Below are 18,729 nucleotides of genomic sequence, written 5' to 3'. Positions count from 1 at the left end.
TTTGATTTGTAAACATTTTTTTTTTCTCCAAAAAAGAGTTTTTTTTCTTTCTTTTATACAGTTGTTCACGAATTCATAAAATTTTAGTTTCTTTCTTCGCTTTTGATAAATTTTTACATAAGACAATTTTTTTTTCCAAAGTTCACTGTCAGTTCATAATTTTTATTAACTTTAAAAATTTGTTTTATTAGTTTTGCACAGAAGGGATTTCAAACGTATCCCTTGATTTTATTTTATTTCATTTTTTTTCCGGACAACCGAACGTCTTAAAACTTCTTCAGTAACTGACTTGTCCAACTTTTTGCAATCCATTTCCAAATTCGGTAACCGCCGCAATTAAGCCACTTGCTCTCCAAAAAAAATTTTTTGCGAACTATTTTCCATTCAAAAAAATTTTTACGAGCTATTTTCCCCGTTAATCGGCTGTTTTCGAACTATTTTCCTTTGTATAGTTTTTATATTTTTAGTCTCTTCAAACCTATAGAATTTGTATTTTACTCCCATACTTCCCGCTGTTATTTTAATAAGCAATCTCTCACACAATTTCTGCAACATTTTCCTACAAAACTCCCACAGCGTAAGCCCTGCTGTTATGATACTTGTTACCATCTGTTCTCACTTCTGTTATTAGAATTTATGTTTGAACTCATTAATGTAACATTAACTTGAACTTCGAAACTGCTCATATGCTGCTAAACCATCTATTTGGGCTTGCTCTGTTAACATACTACAGGTTTGCTATACCACTTACTAATATACGAGAAGCATTTCCTATGGCTACCGGAAATAAAATACTTATGTCTGGCGGATATCCGTCGAACCTCACAAGCCAGCGCAGCCGCTGCGTTTTAATTCGCTGGACTATGTTGATGTCTGCGTATAGCTCGTACAGCTCATCATTAAATCTTCTTCGGTACTCGGCATCGCCAACGCGTAGAGGTCCATAAATCTTTCGAAGAACTTTTCTCTCGAACACTCGAAAAGCCGCTTCATCTGCTGTTGTCATGGTCCATGCCTCCGCCCCATATAGCAGGACGGGTACGATAAGGGACTTGTAGAGTATGATTTTCGTTCGCCGAGAGATGACTTTATTTTTCAATTGCCTACCTAGTCCAAAGTAGCATTTATTGGCAAGATTGATTCTTCGCTGGATTTCAGTGCTGATGTTGTTGCTAGTGTTAATGATGGTTCCCAAATAAACGAAGTCTTTTACTATTTCGAAATTATGGCTGCCAACAGTAGCGTGGTTGCCAAAGCGCGTATGCGCTGGCTCTTTGCTCGATGACAGCAGGTACTTCGTTTTGCCCTCATTCACCATCAAACCCATCTTTACCGCTTTTTTTTCAGTCAATATCATCAGCATATACCAGTAATTGCACGCTTTTATAGAATATTGTTCCAGTGCGGTTAAGTTCTGCAGCTAGTATAGTTTAAGTTGTACAACAGCTAACAATATTAAAGTAGTTTTGTATTTGCCTTCATTAGTACTAGCTTTGAAAACGAAAAGTCCGTCATTGATTGCCTTCTAGGACTATAAACAATGCCTGCTAACGAAAATAAACGCTCAACTGGGTCGGAGTAAGCTAAACGCGTATTCATTTTGAGTGATAGGTCCTTCATAACAGGATAACTCTGAAGCATATTGAAATCTGTTGTTGTATCATTAAAATACCTGTAAAACTCTTCTTAAACCTTTTTTTCAAAGTTAGGTGATTGTAAGGGTGCTGGTTCATCTGCTTCAAAACCGTTCAATACTTATCAAAGTACTTCGAAAGTACTTACAAGTACTTTACTTGTACTTCAACAATTCAAGTACAAGTACTTCGATACTTATACTTGTACTAATTTTTCGAAGTACTGAGGTACTGATATTTGCACTTGTACTGGTACTTTTTCTTTACAGGTCTGTTAATAACTAAATACAGATATTATTAGATTATTTAACTGTCTTTTTTTCAGCGCGCAGATTTGGCTGTTGCTTCAATGACTATCAATTATGCTCGTGAAAGTGTTATCGACTTTACAAAACCTTTTATGAATCTTGGCATCGGAATCTTATTTAAGGTATATCTCAATCAAAAGTTATCCATTTTACTATTGTGCTTTATAAGAGCTTTAGTAAGTCAAGTAAATCACGAAATCAGTAACCATACTCTCAGTATATATTATCAAAACATCTTTGGCATGAGAACCAAATGTGTATTAGACTGGGTCGATTTATCAACCGATATCGCGCCAACGATTTTTCGATAGGATTTGGGCTCAGGAAAAGAAAGTTCCACTACGCATACCCAAGAAAATAATTTTCGAGCCTGCGAAAAAAAAATGGCGAAAGGGTAAATTTTTCGACCAAATCACTCCCCAAAACCCAAAAAATATTTTTTTTTTTTGCAAAAAACTGTTGCAAAAACGTTGGAGATAACAGTGTTTTGACAGCCTTTTTTTCGTAGGCTCGAAAATTATTTTTTTGGGTATGCGCAGTGGAACTGTTTTTTCCTGAGCCCAAATCCTATCGAAAAATCGATGGCGCGATATCGGTTAACTTTCGTCCATACAAATGGACACAGGTTCATGTGTATGTTATTATCGAGACTTTGCTGAACGACGATTTTTTTGATGCCGAGTTTTTCGATTATAATTTATATATTTACATATATATACATATATATACATATAACATTTTAATTATATATAGAGGTAAATATATTTATTAAAGAAAATAGCCGCATATACGCAGATATATGCAGATTTAGGAAGTAGAAAAGATAAAATTACAATGTATTAAATATACCGAAAAATTAGGATTTTACCTTAGCTTTGAAATGCTTCGAAAGAGGACCACTTGTAGATTTCCAACCACAGTGCAGCTTTGTGGCGAACAGCTGTGAATGAAGAAACACCAGTGGTTCCCAACTATTGAAGGCGTTTGCCTTCAACATTGCAACACGTAGGGGTTGCAGCAAACAACTTAGAAGCTAAGCACTATATAAATTTCCAAATTAAAACTAAAATTCATTAAATGCGTGTAAAGTAATAAATTGTTGAGTTTCCTTTAATATATCCAGTGCTTTATTATAGCTAAATCTAATGTGTCTCGTGTAAGGGATGATTGCATCGGATAGGTTGTTCTGGGCTAGATCCCAAAACCAGACTTCCGCGTAACTTCTATAAATCTTTTGTAGCTCCTTGCTGTTCACGTCCTAGGACGCCTAGCGGCCCCGGCTACCTTCCAGCAGCCCCGCTGCTCAACAAGCCACAACAAGTACCCGCTCCTGCTCGCGCCTCACGGCGCCACCAACTCACACGGCTGCTCCCGCTCATACCTGCAATCTCCGTAGTAGAGTCGGGAGCAATGCCGAACATCAGCCTCTGCCCCGTCTTCTCCCCCCTCTTTTCCGGTAGCAATTGTGTAGGTCAGGGAAACAGACTCTTAGACCCTACCTCCCTTTGCACCGTTTGCCAGCACAGAATATATACGTTTGCGACATCCGCCCAATGCAGCTCCTGCCATGGACGGTGCCACTTTCCTAGATGTTCTGGTACCCGCGACGGCAACCCCCCGACGGATTTCATTACGCCATGTTGCCAGGCCGCATACCCAAATACACCGTGTACCCAAATGCTTACCCAAGGACGTCCAGTCCTAGGGCCACAACAGCAGTCGCGTCCTGGCCTTCGACAACCCAGGCGTAGCCACCCGTCACTTCCTCCCAGAGTGACGACGTCTCCCCCTGTGCACTTCACAATTCTGCAGTTAAACTATAATGGATAAACTGGGAACATCACGGAGATAGTCGATTTCATGAAGCGGCACAATATCCGCATTGCTGCGATTCAAGAGACTAAACTCACAGCAAGATCTGCATTGCAAACCTGTTCTGGGTATAATATCCACAGAAAAGATCGCGAGAGCGGAAATGGCCGCGGCCTCGCGTTTATCATACACCACTCTGTGCAATATCGGGTATTTGATCCCGACATCGACCGCAGGGAATGTGTCTTAGAACGTCAAGGCTTATCTGTCCGGTCAGGTGATGCAAACCTAGAAATCATCAACATCTCCATCCCTCCTGCCACCTGTTGCCCCAGTGGATACCGCCCTAATATCAGCGCCTTACTCACTGGCAACAATCGCATTATCTTAGGCGATTTCAATGCCCATCACGATCTATGGCATTCAAACTTGCGGGTGGACAGTAGGGGTGAGATTTTGGCGGATCAAATAGAAGAAACGACGTTCTGCACAATAAACGGAGACGCCCCCACACGTATGGTAGGAAGCTGTTACTGGCAGCCGATGGTAACATTGGCATCCGACGACCTGCCTATACTTATTTCGCTCGAGCGTTTCGCCGACTTCATCGTCACAGAAAAACTCACTTTCATTAACTTTAAAAAAGGAAAGTGGGACGAATACAAATCCTTTACAGACAACCGCTTTGCTGCCCTCCCTATCCCGACTGATGCCCGCCAGGGGAGCGTGCTTTCCGCAAGGTCATTGAATCCGCCTCGGCTCGTTTCATTCCCGTCGGTAGAATTCCCGAAATTTGGCCCCACTTCCCGGTGGAGGCCGCAAGTTTAGCAAGACAACGTGACCTTATAAGACAGCTCGACCCCGAAGACCCCCAAATCAGATATATAAACCAACGCATCAAATTGCTTGTGGATACCCCAGCGGGTTAGGGGATCAGAATATACCCGCGGTAAGTATGCCTGTCGTAAGAGGCGACTAAAATACCAGATTCAAGGGGCTGTGTAGCGCAACCCTTCAGGTTGCCAGCGCAATATATATAGCTTCTCCAAACCCAATTGTCAACCTCACCTATCCGCGGCGAATCCTGTTTCACTAACAGACGAGGCTCTGGCGACCCCAAGCTCCTCATGGAACTTGGGGGTAGGGAGGGAGGGAATGGCCTGAAGGTTTAATGTGGCCACATAAATCGTTCCCGAGATGGTCGGGCTAGCACCTTAATGGTGCTATGGTACCGGATTTGTATCCGGCAAAGGACCATCACATCGATAACACTCCCCAAAGCCTTCGGTTAGCAACCTTATCGCTACAACAACAACAACATTGCTTGTGGATGAACACAAGCGGGCGAAATGGCAAGAGCACCTAATCGGTTGTAACCTCCCTGCCGGTGTAGGTAAACTTTGGTCCACCGTAAAGTCCCTACCGAATCCGTCTAGGCACATTGACAAAGTTTCCATCGCCTTTGGCGATAAAGTGCTGTCGGATGCGCAGAAATGCGCGAATGCTTTCTGCCGAGAATATATAATGCATTCTACGGTCGACAAAGATAGACGGAGGACCAGGCACCCACATAAACATAAATTCAGCGCGTCACCAATTACCATCACCGCCAAAGAGGTTGAATATGCCATCGGTCATGCTAAACCATCCAAAGCAGTGGGCCCAGACGGAATAGCCGTGCCGATGCTTAAAATCCTAGGGAAAGAGGGTTTCATATATTAGGCACATGTCTTCAACCTGTCTCTTTCCACCTTTGTCATACCCGAAAAATGGAAAATGGCCAAGGTGGTCCCGCTACTAAAGCCTGGGAAACCAGGTAACATGGGAAAGTCATATCGCCCGATATGTCTCCTATCGGCAGTAGCCAAGACGCTTGAAGCCATTTTGCTCCCCTACTTCGAAGCAAATTTGCAGCTAGCCTGCCATCAGCATGGCTTCAGAAAACTCCATAGCACCACCACCGCGCTAAATGCCATCAGCACCCAGATAAATTGCGGTTTAAATCAAAACCTCCACCATAGAACAGTACTCGTTGCGCTAGACCTATCAAAAGCCTTTGATACGGTCAACCATGGCACATTACTGCAAGACCTGGAAGGGTCTATCCTTCCCCCATATCTTAAAAGGTGGGCCGAAAATTATCTGGGTGGTCGGCAGGCATTGGTGCAATTTAGGAATGAAACATCAAAACCAAGAAGAATTAAACAGGGGGTGCCGCAGGGTGGTGCCCTATCCCCAAGATGGTCTTATTTCTAACTATCTAAGCTACGTTCGCCACTAGAAGGAGTTACTATCGTTTCCTACGCCGATGACTGCACAATAATGGCCACAGGCCTAGGCCCAAAGATCGTTGCGCTTTGCAACAGAATAAATGGCTACCTACCTGATCTCTCCAGTTTTTTCGCCTCGCGAAACTTGGTATTATCACCGACTAAATCCTCCGCGACCTTATTTACAACATGGACGTCCCAAATGTCGACGATTTTGAACATCCACGTCGACGGCACTACGCTACCGACTGTGCTACATCCCAAAATCTTGGGTGTGACGTTTGATCAGGATCTACATTTTGGTGAGCGCGCAGCTGCAATTGTACCGAAAATCCAGAGCCGTCATAAAATCCTCAAATCCCTTGCTGGCAGTACTTGGGGAAAAGACAAAGAAACGCTCGTTACCACATACAAAGCAATTGGCCAGCCGATTGCATGCTACGCGTCCCCTATATGGTCGCCAAGCCTAAAAATTACCCACTGCAAGAAGCTACAGGCCTGCCAAAATACTGCTCCCAGAACCGCCACGGGCTGTCCTCTTATGTTCCCAGAACACCATCTACATAATGAGGCGAGAATACTCCCCATCACGGAGGGAAATGAGATGCTAACCAAACAGTTCCTGTTGAATACCCAGAAACCTGGGCATCCCAACAGACATCTGATTGATGAGCCTTAAGGAGACTTAAGGAGTCATCTCCGTAAGCATTTTGAGGAAATACGGCACCTGAGAACTCAGCCGTACGAAGCAAAAAACACAAGCAGGTCCTTGGTGAACTCCACAAACAGGCGTCGGACCTTTATGCCAGGAATTGCCCGGCGAATCCAGTGCTCAAAAAACAGTACCCAAAACTTGCGGAAGAGGAACGCATACTCCCCAGAGAAACGCCAGTCACTCTGACTCAACTTCGTTCTGAAACTGTAACAGGTTAAACTCCTACATATCCAAAAACAACCCCGACATACAAAATGTATGCCCCGCTTGCAATGTGCCCCCACATAACACCAACCATCTCTTTAATTGTAATGAGGAACCAACGCCTCTAATACCCCTTTCATTATGGTCCACCTCTGTTGAAACAGCGAGTTTCCTTGGACTCCCGTTAGAGGATATTGATGACAATTTGTGGTCGGTCGCAGCTATTAGGTGGGACGAAGCATTGCTACAACAACAACAACCACAGGGGGTCGCTGTGCCGGAAAGGACACCGGTGCCGGAAAGGACCCACGCGAACGCGGAAAGACGCGAAACGGTACCCAGTAAGGGGTCGCTGTGCATTAAAGGACACATGGGCCAGAAAGGACCCATCCGGAATTTTGGGCTGTCGGATAGCCTGGATACTTTAAAAGTTCGGTTTTAATTATTTTGTGATACCTTTTGTTGCCCTATGTGTATATAAATGGCGACTGTTGGCAGAACTGTGGTCGTTCCGGACAGCTGTGTGAGGTTTGGGGGAGTTCACGGCGAGAGGTTGCACGAGTTTTGGAGTGTAGAAGCGAATTATGCTTCTCACCACAAAAATGGCATGTTCCCGTGCTTTTGCATTTTTTTGTTATATGCGAATGCGCTAATTATCGCGAGCAATAGCGGTGTAACAGTACTAAACGTAGTCGGCGTTCAAAGCTTGCGTCGATAAACCTTTTACAAAATCGAAGAGGGTGTGATCGATCCCAAACTCTGCATTTGAGCGTATTGCTTCGTTTGTTGGGGCCTTGCAATTTCTTCGCTGGTGTTGACGTGTTCATTGCTGCCTACTTAGTGTTGGCCGATGTATCCGTTGTTGCTGGTTCAACGCTTGCTGATGTCTCCCTCCACTGGTGCCGCTGCATTGGGGGATGGGGTCGGTGAAAATTCAATGAGTGGTGCATCCATATTGTAAACCTAAGGAATTAAAAGAGATGATAAACGTCAAAGGTTAGTTTGGTAAAACAACTAACTGTACAATGGGGAGCGTTATCGTTTGGTGCGAATGTCGGCCACTAGAACTCTTTTATCAGTTCCATGGTATATATTGGTGACCCTGCACAAGCGCCATTCATTAGGCGACTTCCGTTTATGACGTTTGTGCAGTTCTTTTAAATATGCCATCGGTTGATTAATGAGATTGGATTTGTTTCGATGGAGGGTTCCGGTGGGGCGAGTATTGGCCCCCCAGTTAGAAAATGACCCGGAGTGAGAGCTGCGCAATCACCGGGGTCGTTGGAATTAGGTGATATCGGTCTTGGATTCAGACAGGCTTCGATGCGACAAAGAAGGGTTTGAAATTCTTTAAAGCCGAATTTCTGAGAAGCAGCGGTCCGACGAAGATGAAATTTTAAACTTTTAACTCCTGCTTCCCAGAGACCACCCATATGAGGAGCGCCTGCCGGAATAAAATACCAGGAGACTTCTTGAAGGCTATATAGGTTGCACACCGACTCTTGAGTTGTGGTAATGGATTTTTTAAAGTCCTTTTTAAGAACGGTGGATGCGCCTACAAAAGTAGTTCCATTATACGAAAATATATTTTTTGGACAGCTTCTTCTAGCAATGAACCTTGAAAACGCGCCTAGAAAGGTTTCTGTTGAAAGATCGCTGGCAGTTTCTAAGTGAATCGCTTTCGTAGAAAAGCATACAAAAACACAAGAGTAACCTTTAGTCATTTTGTAAGATCTTCCCGAAAAGCTTTTAATGTCGAATGGACCGCCGAAATCTACACCTGTATATTCAAAGAGTCTGGAAAGTACCGCCCGTTCTTCCGGGAGAGCTGCCATAATTTGACACTGATTTTGTTATCTGTGTATAGCATATGGTTTACAATTATGAATAACGGTCTTTATGAGATTTTTGGCTTTCGGAATCCAATATTGCTGGCACAGTAACCGAAATACCAATTGATTTCCGCCATGAAGAGAGCCCTTGTGAATAAGTTCTACTAACAACTTTGCGAAATAACAACTATAGGGAAAAATAATCGGACGCTTTTCGTCTTTTCTGAGGCATCACAAAAGGCATGAACTTGGAAAAGTGATTCCTCAGAATAATATACCCATCGCGGAATTTCGATTTCTTCTACAAATTGGTAATTTTCTAACAATGCTTTCTATTTGGAAAGAGTTTGAGGAGATACGGGCTAATCCCAGGGAGTGCCATTAGACTATATTTGCTGCATCACTATTTTTGCTAGCACCAGGATTGGTGCTAGCTACCCTGCTGGGTCAAAAAGCTTCGCTATAAGAGACAATGCCAGCGCTGTGTAATTATTCGATAAGTTCATCGCGCACTTGCACAGCTGTGGGTATATCGTGGAAACCTGCTAAGACATCATCTACGTACATGGATTTCCGGAGAATTTGAGCTGCTAATGGATGTGAATCCTGACAGTCTTGAGCTAATTGAATAAGTTTTCTAATTGCCAAGTATGGCGCGCAATTTATCCCGAAAATGACTGTTTTAAGTTGACAGTCTTGTATGATACCTTGCGGGTCATCCCTAAAAATAATCCTCTGATAAGGTCTGTGTTCAGGTTTGACCAGAATTTGACGATACATTTTCTGTATGTCGCTACTTAGAACGAACTTGTACAGCCGCCACCGAATTATAAGAAGATTTAAATCCGATTGCAGAGCCGGGCCTACATGGAGAATATCATTTAACGAGACGCCATTCGAAGAGTTGCATGATGCGTTAAAAACTACTGTCAACATTGCTGCAACGCGATTGGCCGAGATGCACCTAATTTTAAATCTGTGGGATAAAAACTTTTAAACGGCAACGACACGACATATCTTCCATCCGGGTTTCGTATAGTCGTCTTCGAGTACAGTTCTTCACAAAACAAGTTTTCCGATGACTGATGATTCTTTTTGGGTATTTCTTCTAACTCCCAGAACTTACGAAGCTGACTATCTAAATTAATATCTTCTCCTCTCGAGACTTTGGTAGCAAAGCAAGAGACTTGTGCGGTCCACCCGAACACGGTCTCTTGAGATAAGAGATATTTATGAAGACTACGTTTCACGCCATCTAACATACCTTTAGGGTATAAATCTCCCCCGATCAGAACATCTATGGGGCCACTTTCTATAAACATTGGATCTGCTAAAGGTATTTTTGGCAGTTGGTAGAGAAGTGTTTCATCGATTTAAGCCGATGGCAAATTACCTGTAATTTGAGGTAATACGAATGCCGTGGCCCCGTGGGTCACGGGGTGAGCCCAAAACAAAGTAGCAACTTTTCGCGGAATTGTTGCAAACCTTTCGGTTTAACCCGGAAATAACCACGTTTGTTTTTGAGGTAGGAAGCTTAAGAAGTTTTCGCAGTCGGTCAGAAATAAACGACGCTTCAGTAGCAGAATCTATTAACGCGCGAGCTATGTATGTTGCGCCCGAATGGCTAATGTGAAATATGGCAGTTCCGAGAATAGCTGAGGATAAACCTGACGATTTCAGATTATTCCCAGGTAACAACAAATTTGTATTCGAAGAAGTGGACTGTATATTTGTGTGGAATGCTTGCGCCGCGGTTCCAGCTGTGGCCTCTTTAGAGGGTTGCGCGTTGGAAGACACTCTATGAAGTAGATGGTGGTGTCTAGTCTTACACGTAGTGCAGGAGTATTGACTTTTACAGTTTTTAATGAATGGCCTTTCGTAAGGAAATTCAGACAGCAGCTATGTTTTTTGATCGCCGCAAACCTATCGTTTACGGGAAGGGCCAGAAATTTAGTGCATAACCGTAAGGGATGACGTTGTTTAGGACATAATACGCAGTTTGAATGGGAAACATTGGTAGCGAACGCTACCTTCTTTTGAGGCATTGCCGGATTGTGAAGATGTTTTATATGAAAGGGCCGTTGACGATGTTGAAGGTACACCTTTCACATCCAGTATAGATTCCAGGAGCCTGTACCGTTGCGTCAAGTTAGACCACGCCATTTCGAAGCCTAAATTGGTTAGCGGGGCCTTCGCGACGATTTCCTTTGCTTTACTACTTGTTTTCTGAATCAGGTGGTAAAGTTTGTCGACGTCCTCCAGTCGCGAATTCTTAATATAAATCGCAGTGTATAGATCCCGGAAGGATGGCCAAGAGACATAATCACCATGGAATATTTCCGTATCACAATGTGATACTATCACATGGTGGTAAACGCAAACTATTTGAAGATGTGGCTACTTGGGCAAGGACAGTGGCTGGAGTAACGCTTGCTTCGGCCTGTTGGATGCATTCAGTAATGCGTGACAAGCAGGATATATAATCCCTAAGAGATGTTGACTGCTTTGCTTTGACCGCTTCTACTTCATCCTCATTCTTCAAGGATTGTAAGCATTTTTCATATGCTAGCTTTGAGTTCGACCAAGCGTCGATTAATTCTGTTTTGGAATTTCCAAGGAGATTTTCGAATTCTCCTTTAAATAGGCTTCATTGAATTCTGCGTTGAATTCAACAATTTGATCTGAGCACCTAGTAAAGTAACTTAAGGCCATATTTACTCTCAAAAGTACAACGATTTATATGCCGAGAATTTGACGAGAATTAAAACGATCGAGCAAATATGACGAATATTAGAATTTATCCAAATGCTAAAAACCGTCAAAGGGAATGATAAGCGCCACGAATTAAATATAAATTTCAAAAAATTTCTCGAATTTAATTCAAAGTTAATTTTTGAAAAATTTCCTACGGGGTCAAGGTAAAAATTTCCTACTGGGCTGTACGTTCGTACAAATGTGCCTTGTATGTATACGTACGGTATGACAAAGTAGAAAAAAGGCAAAGTCAACAACTCAGTGATCACAATTAAACTTTCGTGTAATGAGAACAATAAGAACAAGTAAGGAAGGCTAAGTTCGGGTGTAACCGAACATTACATACTCAGTTGAGAGCTATGGAGACAAAATAAGGAAAATTACCATGTAGGAAAATGAACCTAGGGTAACCCTGGAATGTAGTTGTATGACATGTGTATCAAATGGAAGGTATTAAAGAGTATTTTAAGAGAGAGTAGGCCATAGTTCTATGGATGGACGCCATTTAGGGATATCGCCATAAAGGTGGACCAGGGCTGACTCTAGAATTTGTTCGTACGATATGGGTATCAAATGAAAGGTGGTAATGAGTATTTTGAAAAGGAGTGATCCTTAGTTCCATAGGTGGACGCCGTTTCGAGATATCGCCATAAAGGTGGACCAGGGGTGACTCTAGAATGTTTGTACGATATGGGTATCAAACGAAAAGTGTTACTGAGCATTTTAAGAGGGAGTGGGCAATAGGTCTATAGGTGGACGCCTTTTCGAGATATTGCCATTAGGGTGGGCCAGGGGTGACTCTAGAATGTTTGTACGATATGGGTATCAAACGAAAAGTGTTACTGAGCATTTTAAGAGGGAGTGGGCAATAGGTCTATAGGTGGACGCCTTTTCGAGATATCGCCATTAAGGTGGACCAGGGGTGACTCTAGAATGTGTTTGTACGATATGGGTATCAAATTAAAGGTGTTACTGAGCATTTTAAGAGGGAGTGGGCCTTAGGTCTATCGGTGGACGCCTTTTCGAGATATCGCCATTAAGGTGGACCAGGGGTGACTCTAGAATGTGTTTGTACGATATGGGTATCAAATGAAAGGTGGTAATGAGTATTTTGAAAAGGAGTGATCCTTAGTTCCATAGGTGGACGCCGTTTCGAGATATCGCCATAAAGGTGGACCAGGGGTGACTCTAGAATGTTTGTACGATATGGGTATCAAACGAAAAGTGTTACTGAGCATTTTAAGAGGGAGTGGGCAATAGGTCTATAGGTGGACGCCTTTTCGAGATATTGCCATTAGGGTGGGCCAGGGGTGACTCTAGAATGTTTGTACGATATGGGTATCAAACGAAAAGTGTTACTGAGCATTTTAAGAGGGAGTGGGCAATAGGTCTATAGGTGGACGCCTTTTCGAAATGTCGCCATTAGGGTGGGCCAGGGGTGACTCTAGAATGTGTTTGTATGATATGGGTATCAAATGAAAGATGGTAATGAGTATTTTAAAAGGGAGTAATCCTTAGTTCTATAGGTGGACGCCTTTTCGAGATATCGCCACAAAGGTGGACCAAGGGTGACTTTAGAATGTTTGTACGATATGGGTATCAAACGATAGGTGTTACTGAGCATTTTAAGAGGGAGTGGGCATTAGGTCTATAATTGGACGCCTTTTCGAAATATCGTCATTAGGGTGGGCCAGGGGTGACTCTAGAATGTGTTTGTACGATATGGGTATCAAACGAAAGGTGTTACTGAGCATTTTAAGAGGGAGTGGGCATTAGGTCTATAGGTGGACGTCTTTGCGAGATATCGCCATTAGTGTGGGCCAGGGGTGACTCTAGAATGTTTGTACGATATGGGTATCAAACGAAAAGTGTTACTGAGCATTTTAAGAGGGAGTGGGCAATAGGTCTATAGGTGGACGCCTTTTCGAAATGTCGCCATTAGGGTGGGCCAGGGGTGACTCTAGAATGTGTTTGTACGATATGGGTATCAAATGAAAGGTGGTAATAAGTATTTTAAAAGGGAGTAATCCTTAGTTCTATATGTGGACGCCTTTTCGAGATTCGCCATAAAGGTGGACCAAGGGTGACTCTAGAATGTTTGTACGATATGGGTATCAAACGAAAGGTGTTACTGAGCATTTTAAGAGGGAGTGGGCATTAGGTCTATAGGTGGACGCCTTTTCGAGATATCGCCATTAGGGTGGGCCAGGGTGACTCTAGAATGTGTTTGTACGATATGGGTATCAAATGAAAGGTGGTAATGAGTATTTTAAAAGGGAGTAATCCTTAGTTCTATAGGTGGACGCCTTTTCGAGATATCGCCATAAAGGTGGACCAAGGGTGACTCTAGAATGTTTGTACGATATGGGTATCAAACGAAAGGTGTTACTGAGCATTTTAAGAGGGAGTGGGCATTAGGTCTATAGGTGGACGCCTTTTCGAGATATCGCCATTAGGGTGGGCCAGGGGTGACTCTAGAATGTTTGTACGATATGGGTATCAAACGAAATGTGTTACTGAGCATTTTAAGAGGGAGTGGGCATTAGGTCTATAGGTGGAGGCCTTTTCGAGACATCGCCAATAGGGTGGGCCAGGGGTGACTCTAGAATGTTTGTACGATATGGGTATCAAACGAAAGGTGTTACTGAGCATTTTAAGAGGGAGTGGACATTAGGTCTATAGGTGGACGCCTTTTCGAGATATCGCCATTAGGGTGGGCCAGAGGTGACTCTAGAATGTTTGTACGATATGGGTATCAAACGAAAGGTGTTACTGAGCATTTTAAGAGGGAGTGGGCATTAGGTCTATAGGTGGACGCCTTTTCGAGATATCGCCATTAGGGTGGGCCAGGGGTGACTCTAGAATGTGTTTGTACGATATGGATATCAAATTAAAGGTATTAATGAAGGTTTTAAAAGCGAGTGGCCCTTAGATGTATATGTGAAGGTGTTCTCGCGATATCGACCAAAATGTGGACCAGGTGATCCAGAAAATCATCTGTCGGGTACTGCTAATTTATTTATATATGCAATACCACTAACAGTATTCCTGCCAAGATTCCAAGGGCTGTTGATTTCGCCTTGTAGAACTTTTTCATTTTCTTCTACTTAATATGGTAGGTGTCACACCCATTTTACAAAGTTTTTTCCAAAGTTATATTTTGCGTCAACAAACCAATCCAGTTACCATGTTTCATCCCTTTTTTCGTATTTGGTATAGAATTATGGCATTTTTTTCATTTTTCGTAATTTTCGATATCGATAAAGTGGGCGTGGTTATGGTCGGATTTCGGCCATTTTTTATACTAAGATAAAGTGAGTTCAGATAAGTAGGTGGGCTAAGTTTAGTAAAGATATATCGGTTTTTGCTCAAGTTATTGTGTTAATGGCCGAGCGGAAGGACAGACGGTGGACTGTGTACAAAAACTGGGCGTGGCTTCCACCGATTTCGCCCATTTTCACAGAGAACAGTTACCGTCATAGAATCTATATCCCTACCAAATTTGAGAAGGATTGGTAAATTTTTGTTCGACTTATGGCATTAAAAGTAGTCTAGACAAACTAAATGAAAATGGGCGGAGCCATGCCCATTTTGAAATTTTCTTTTATTTTTGTATTTTGTTGCATCATATCATTACAGGAGTTGAATTTTGACTTAATTTACTTATATGCAGTAAAGATATTAAATTTTTTGTTAAAATTTGAATTTAAAAAAATTTTTTTTAAAAAAGTGGGCGTGTTCTTCATCCAATTTTGCTAATTTTTATCTAGCACATACATAGTAATAGTAGTAGCGTTCCTGCCAAATTTCATCATGATATCTTCAACGACTGCCAAATTACAGCTTGCAAAACTTTTAAATTACCTTCTTGTAAAAGTGGGCGGTGCCACGCCCGTTGTCCAAAATCTTACTAATTTTCTATTCTGCGTCATAACGTCAACCCATCTGCCAAGTTTCATCGCTTTAACCGCCTTTGACAATGAATTATCGCATTTTTTCGGTTTTTCGAAATTTTCGATATCGAAAAAGTGGGCGTGTGGGTTATAGTCCGATATCGTTCATTTTAAATAGCGATCTAAGATGAGTGCCCAGGAATCTACATACCAAATTTCATCAAGATATCTCAAAATTTACTCAAGTTATCGTGTTAACGGACGGACGGACGGACGGACGGACGGACGGACGGACATGGCTCAATCAAATTTTTTTTCGATCCTGATTATTTTGATATATGGAAGTCTATATCTATCTCGATTCCTTTATATATGTACAACCAACTGTTATCCAATCAAACTTAATATACTCTGTGAGCTCTGCTCAACTGAGTATAAAAAGGTGGGCGAAACAAAAAATTTGCCGAAGGAACCATACCTCTAAAACGAAATCTGGTGTCCCCCAATTTGGGTCGAACTTTTGGGTAGGGGGAAATTTTGAAAAATCCCACTTTGACCCATTTAGAGTGCTCCAATCGAGTACAAATGTATGACCGACCCCCACTAACTTTGGAGGCCCGACCCACCGATGCCAGGGCACACCCCCTGGAACCCCCTTGTGGGTTCACCATACAAACATTTAAAAAAATCGCCGGCTTTGCACTTTACATGAAAAAATCAGCGAAATGCATATGTTTTTTCTTTTTGGAGTTTATTTTTCTCTTTAGAAATTTATTTAGTGAGAACATAAGTAAATGAAAAAATGAATTTAACTTAGTAATAGAAAAGAAATTAAAAAAAATTATTAGAAATTAGCGTTTTTACAACCCCCTTTTAAAACCAAGGCATCACTGTGATGCATTTGCATGTCGTAAACATAGTTGTGTGGGTTTTTTATTCAACCGTTTTAAAAAATGAAGGTATCACTGTGACACAATTGCAGATCGTCAAATTGCTTGTGTTGTTTTTTTTAAGCCACCACAAGACACAGCAGGTAGAATTGAAATTACCATTTCATTCTTATTACCTCGTCGCGTAGACCAAATATAACGCAACAGTTTTTGTGAATGCATTAAGTCGTTGTGAAGAACTCAAAGTGTGAAGTGCTAATTTCAGATAAAAAAATATTTCAAAAAAAATAATTAGTGAAGTGACCATTCCAAATCAAAAAGTTTAAAATGAATCCACCATCCTCTACACCGCAAGATGAAGCAACTACATCAACAACTATAGAAAACCCAATGAGTCATATACCCAAGCATGATGTTACTGTTTTTGGGTGTGTCTACTGATTTAACTGATCTTAATTTACCAACCCATCTGGATATCTTGAGATATTATTTTTACTTAAGCGAACGTGCTAAAACAGAAAAAAAAGTTTTCCCATAAATCATTCACTATTCAAGTACAAGATAAGTTGATTGGAATTTGGGAAAAACTTGCTATGGAAATAATGCTGAAAAAAGTGTATTTAATAAATTTAATAAATTGCTTGACAAGTATCAAGAGCAAATCAAGAGAAGAAACAACACCCAAAAATTTACAGAGTATGTAAAATCTCTGGAAACAATTTTTTAAATTGGAACATGTAAATGCGACCGGTTCAAGAAGATATGGATAGAAGCACAAGTTCACAATACACAGAGAGATACGATTATTTTAACTTTGCCTTGGTATGTGACAGATTTGATGTGCCTGAAAGAGTAGCATCAGCATTGGGAACCGCTCTTTTGCAAGATTTTAAAATTAAAGATTAAATTAATTAAATAAATTTTTTCATTTACATATGTTCTGACTAAATAAATTTCTTAAGAGAAAAAATAGATATTATTATAAATAAATAATAAATATTATTATAAATAAATAAATAAAAATAAAGAAAAAACAAAGCCATTTAGCTGATTTTTTCATGTAAAGTGCAAAACCGGCGATTTTTTGAAATGTTTGTATGGTGAACCCCCAGAGGGGTTCCAGAGGGTGTGCCACTGGCATCGGTGGGTCGGGCCTCCAAAGTTAGTGGGGGTCGGTCACAAATTTAGACTCGATTGGAGCACTCTAAATGGGTCAAAGTGGGAATTTTCAAAATTTGCCCCTACCCAAAATTTCGACCCAAATTGGGGGACACCAGAATTCGTTTTAGAGGTATAGTTCCTTCGGCAAAGTTTCTTATTTTGATCCCTAGAATATGATTTTCACAGAGCTATGGGCGATTTTTTTGCCTCTCCACAAATCGACCCGGCCTAGTGTGTACCGAATTTACCAATGCTTGGATTTTTATATGAGGAGACCATGAAAAGGGGGAGGAAGATCGTATATCGGTCAAATCGCAAACGAGCTAATTTGTTTTTACCTATGTAAATAGCCGGCAGATATTAATATGCGAAACGCGAAATATTAAATGATATTCTCTCCGGTCGAGAGATTAGAATTGGAGTTCGGTATATAAATTAATATGTACGTACGTATGTGGATGAAATAGAAGACGAGAAAATTAATGCTATCGAAAAGCCGACGGGAAAAGCGCGAACTATTTCGAAATAACAAATATCTCCTTTTGTATTTCATAAATTCTCACCCCCAATATTTACTGATTTTTACGAAAAAGCACAGATAGATATGGTCAAGATAAATGGTGCAACACACGCGAATTTATTATTATTGTATGATGTCTCACAATAAAAAACTTTCTCACAATATAAAACTTTAAAAGATTCGTTTAAATTTGCCCGCAATAGAAATTATAAACTTCTAACAAAAGTTAAATGATCGCTTTGCTTTAATTTCTTTCCAACCACACACTCGTATGACCATATACGTATATCCGTATATACAAATGAATATGTTCTACAATATTTTTGCTGTGCACACTCGCGAACTTCGGCGAAAGAAAAGAAACTCACTAAACCAATGTAGGTAGTACAAATTGACGTATTTAATTTATTTTTGCATTATTTTACACAATTTTTTAAAAACTTTTGTTTGAACGAATTTTATTCGGTTGATTTTTCTTTTCTTTCACTTTTTGTTATTATCTTTTGTGCACTATTTAATGTAAAAAATTCAACACGCACTAGGTACTTTCTATTTATTTATTCACTTTTAAACTTTAATCCTTTATTCTACTCAACAATTTATTTTATTGTTTACACGCACCTATTTTTTCGTTTTTGTGATGTTCTGTTTTTATTTTCCAATTTCTTTGCATCCCTCTCCTCTCCTTGAATGTTTGTTGTGCTGTTGATTCTCTGTTTGCATAAATGTTTGTAGG

The 18,729-nt window shown here is 41.1% G+C and overlaps 1 protein-coding gene across 1 annotated transcript in view; it reads left to right on the top strand.

Moving 5' to 3' along the window:
- The window catches only part of LOC137235148 (glutamate receptor ionotropic, kainate 1-like), a 2,828,327-nt gene extending 2,818,920 nt beyond the window's left edge, over nt 1–9,407 (top strand). Inside the window, exons 11-12 of the mRNA XM_067758305.1 lie at nt 1,960–2,064; nt 9,297–9,407. Of these exons, the coding sequence (XP_067614406.1) occupies nt 1,960–2,064; nt 9,297–9,407 (216 nt within the window). The remainder of the gene's footprint in view (nt 1–1,959; nt 2,065–9,296) is intronic.
- The last annotated feature ends 9,322 nt before the right edge of the window (nt 9,408–18,729 follow it).

This window comes from Eurosta solidaginis, chromosome X, assembly GCF_040869045.1.
Source record: "Eurosta solidaginis isolate ZX-2024a chromosome X, ASM4086904v1, whole genome shotgun sequence".
In the NCBI taxonomy this organism is placed as follows: Eukaryota; Metazoa; Arthropoda; class Insecta; order Diptera; family Tephritidae; genus Eurosta; species Eurosta solidaginis.
The sequence above is the reverse complement of the archived record's forward strand: the minus strand, read 5'-3'. Positions and strand labels throughout refer to the sequence as shown.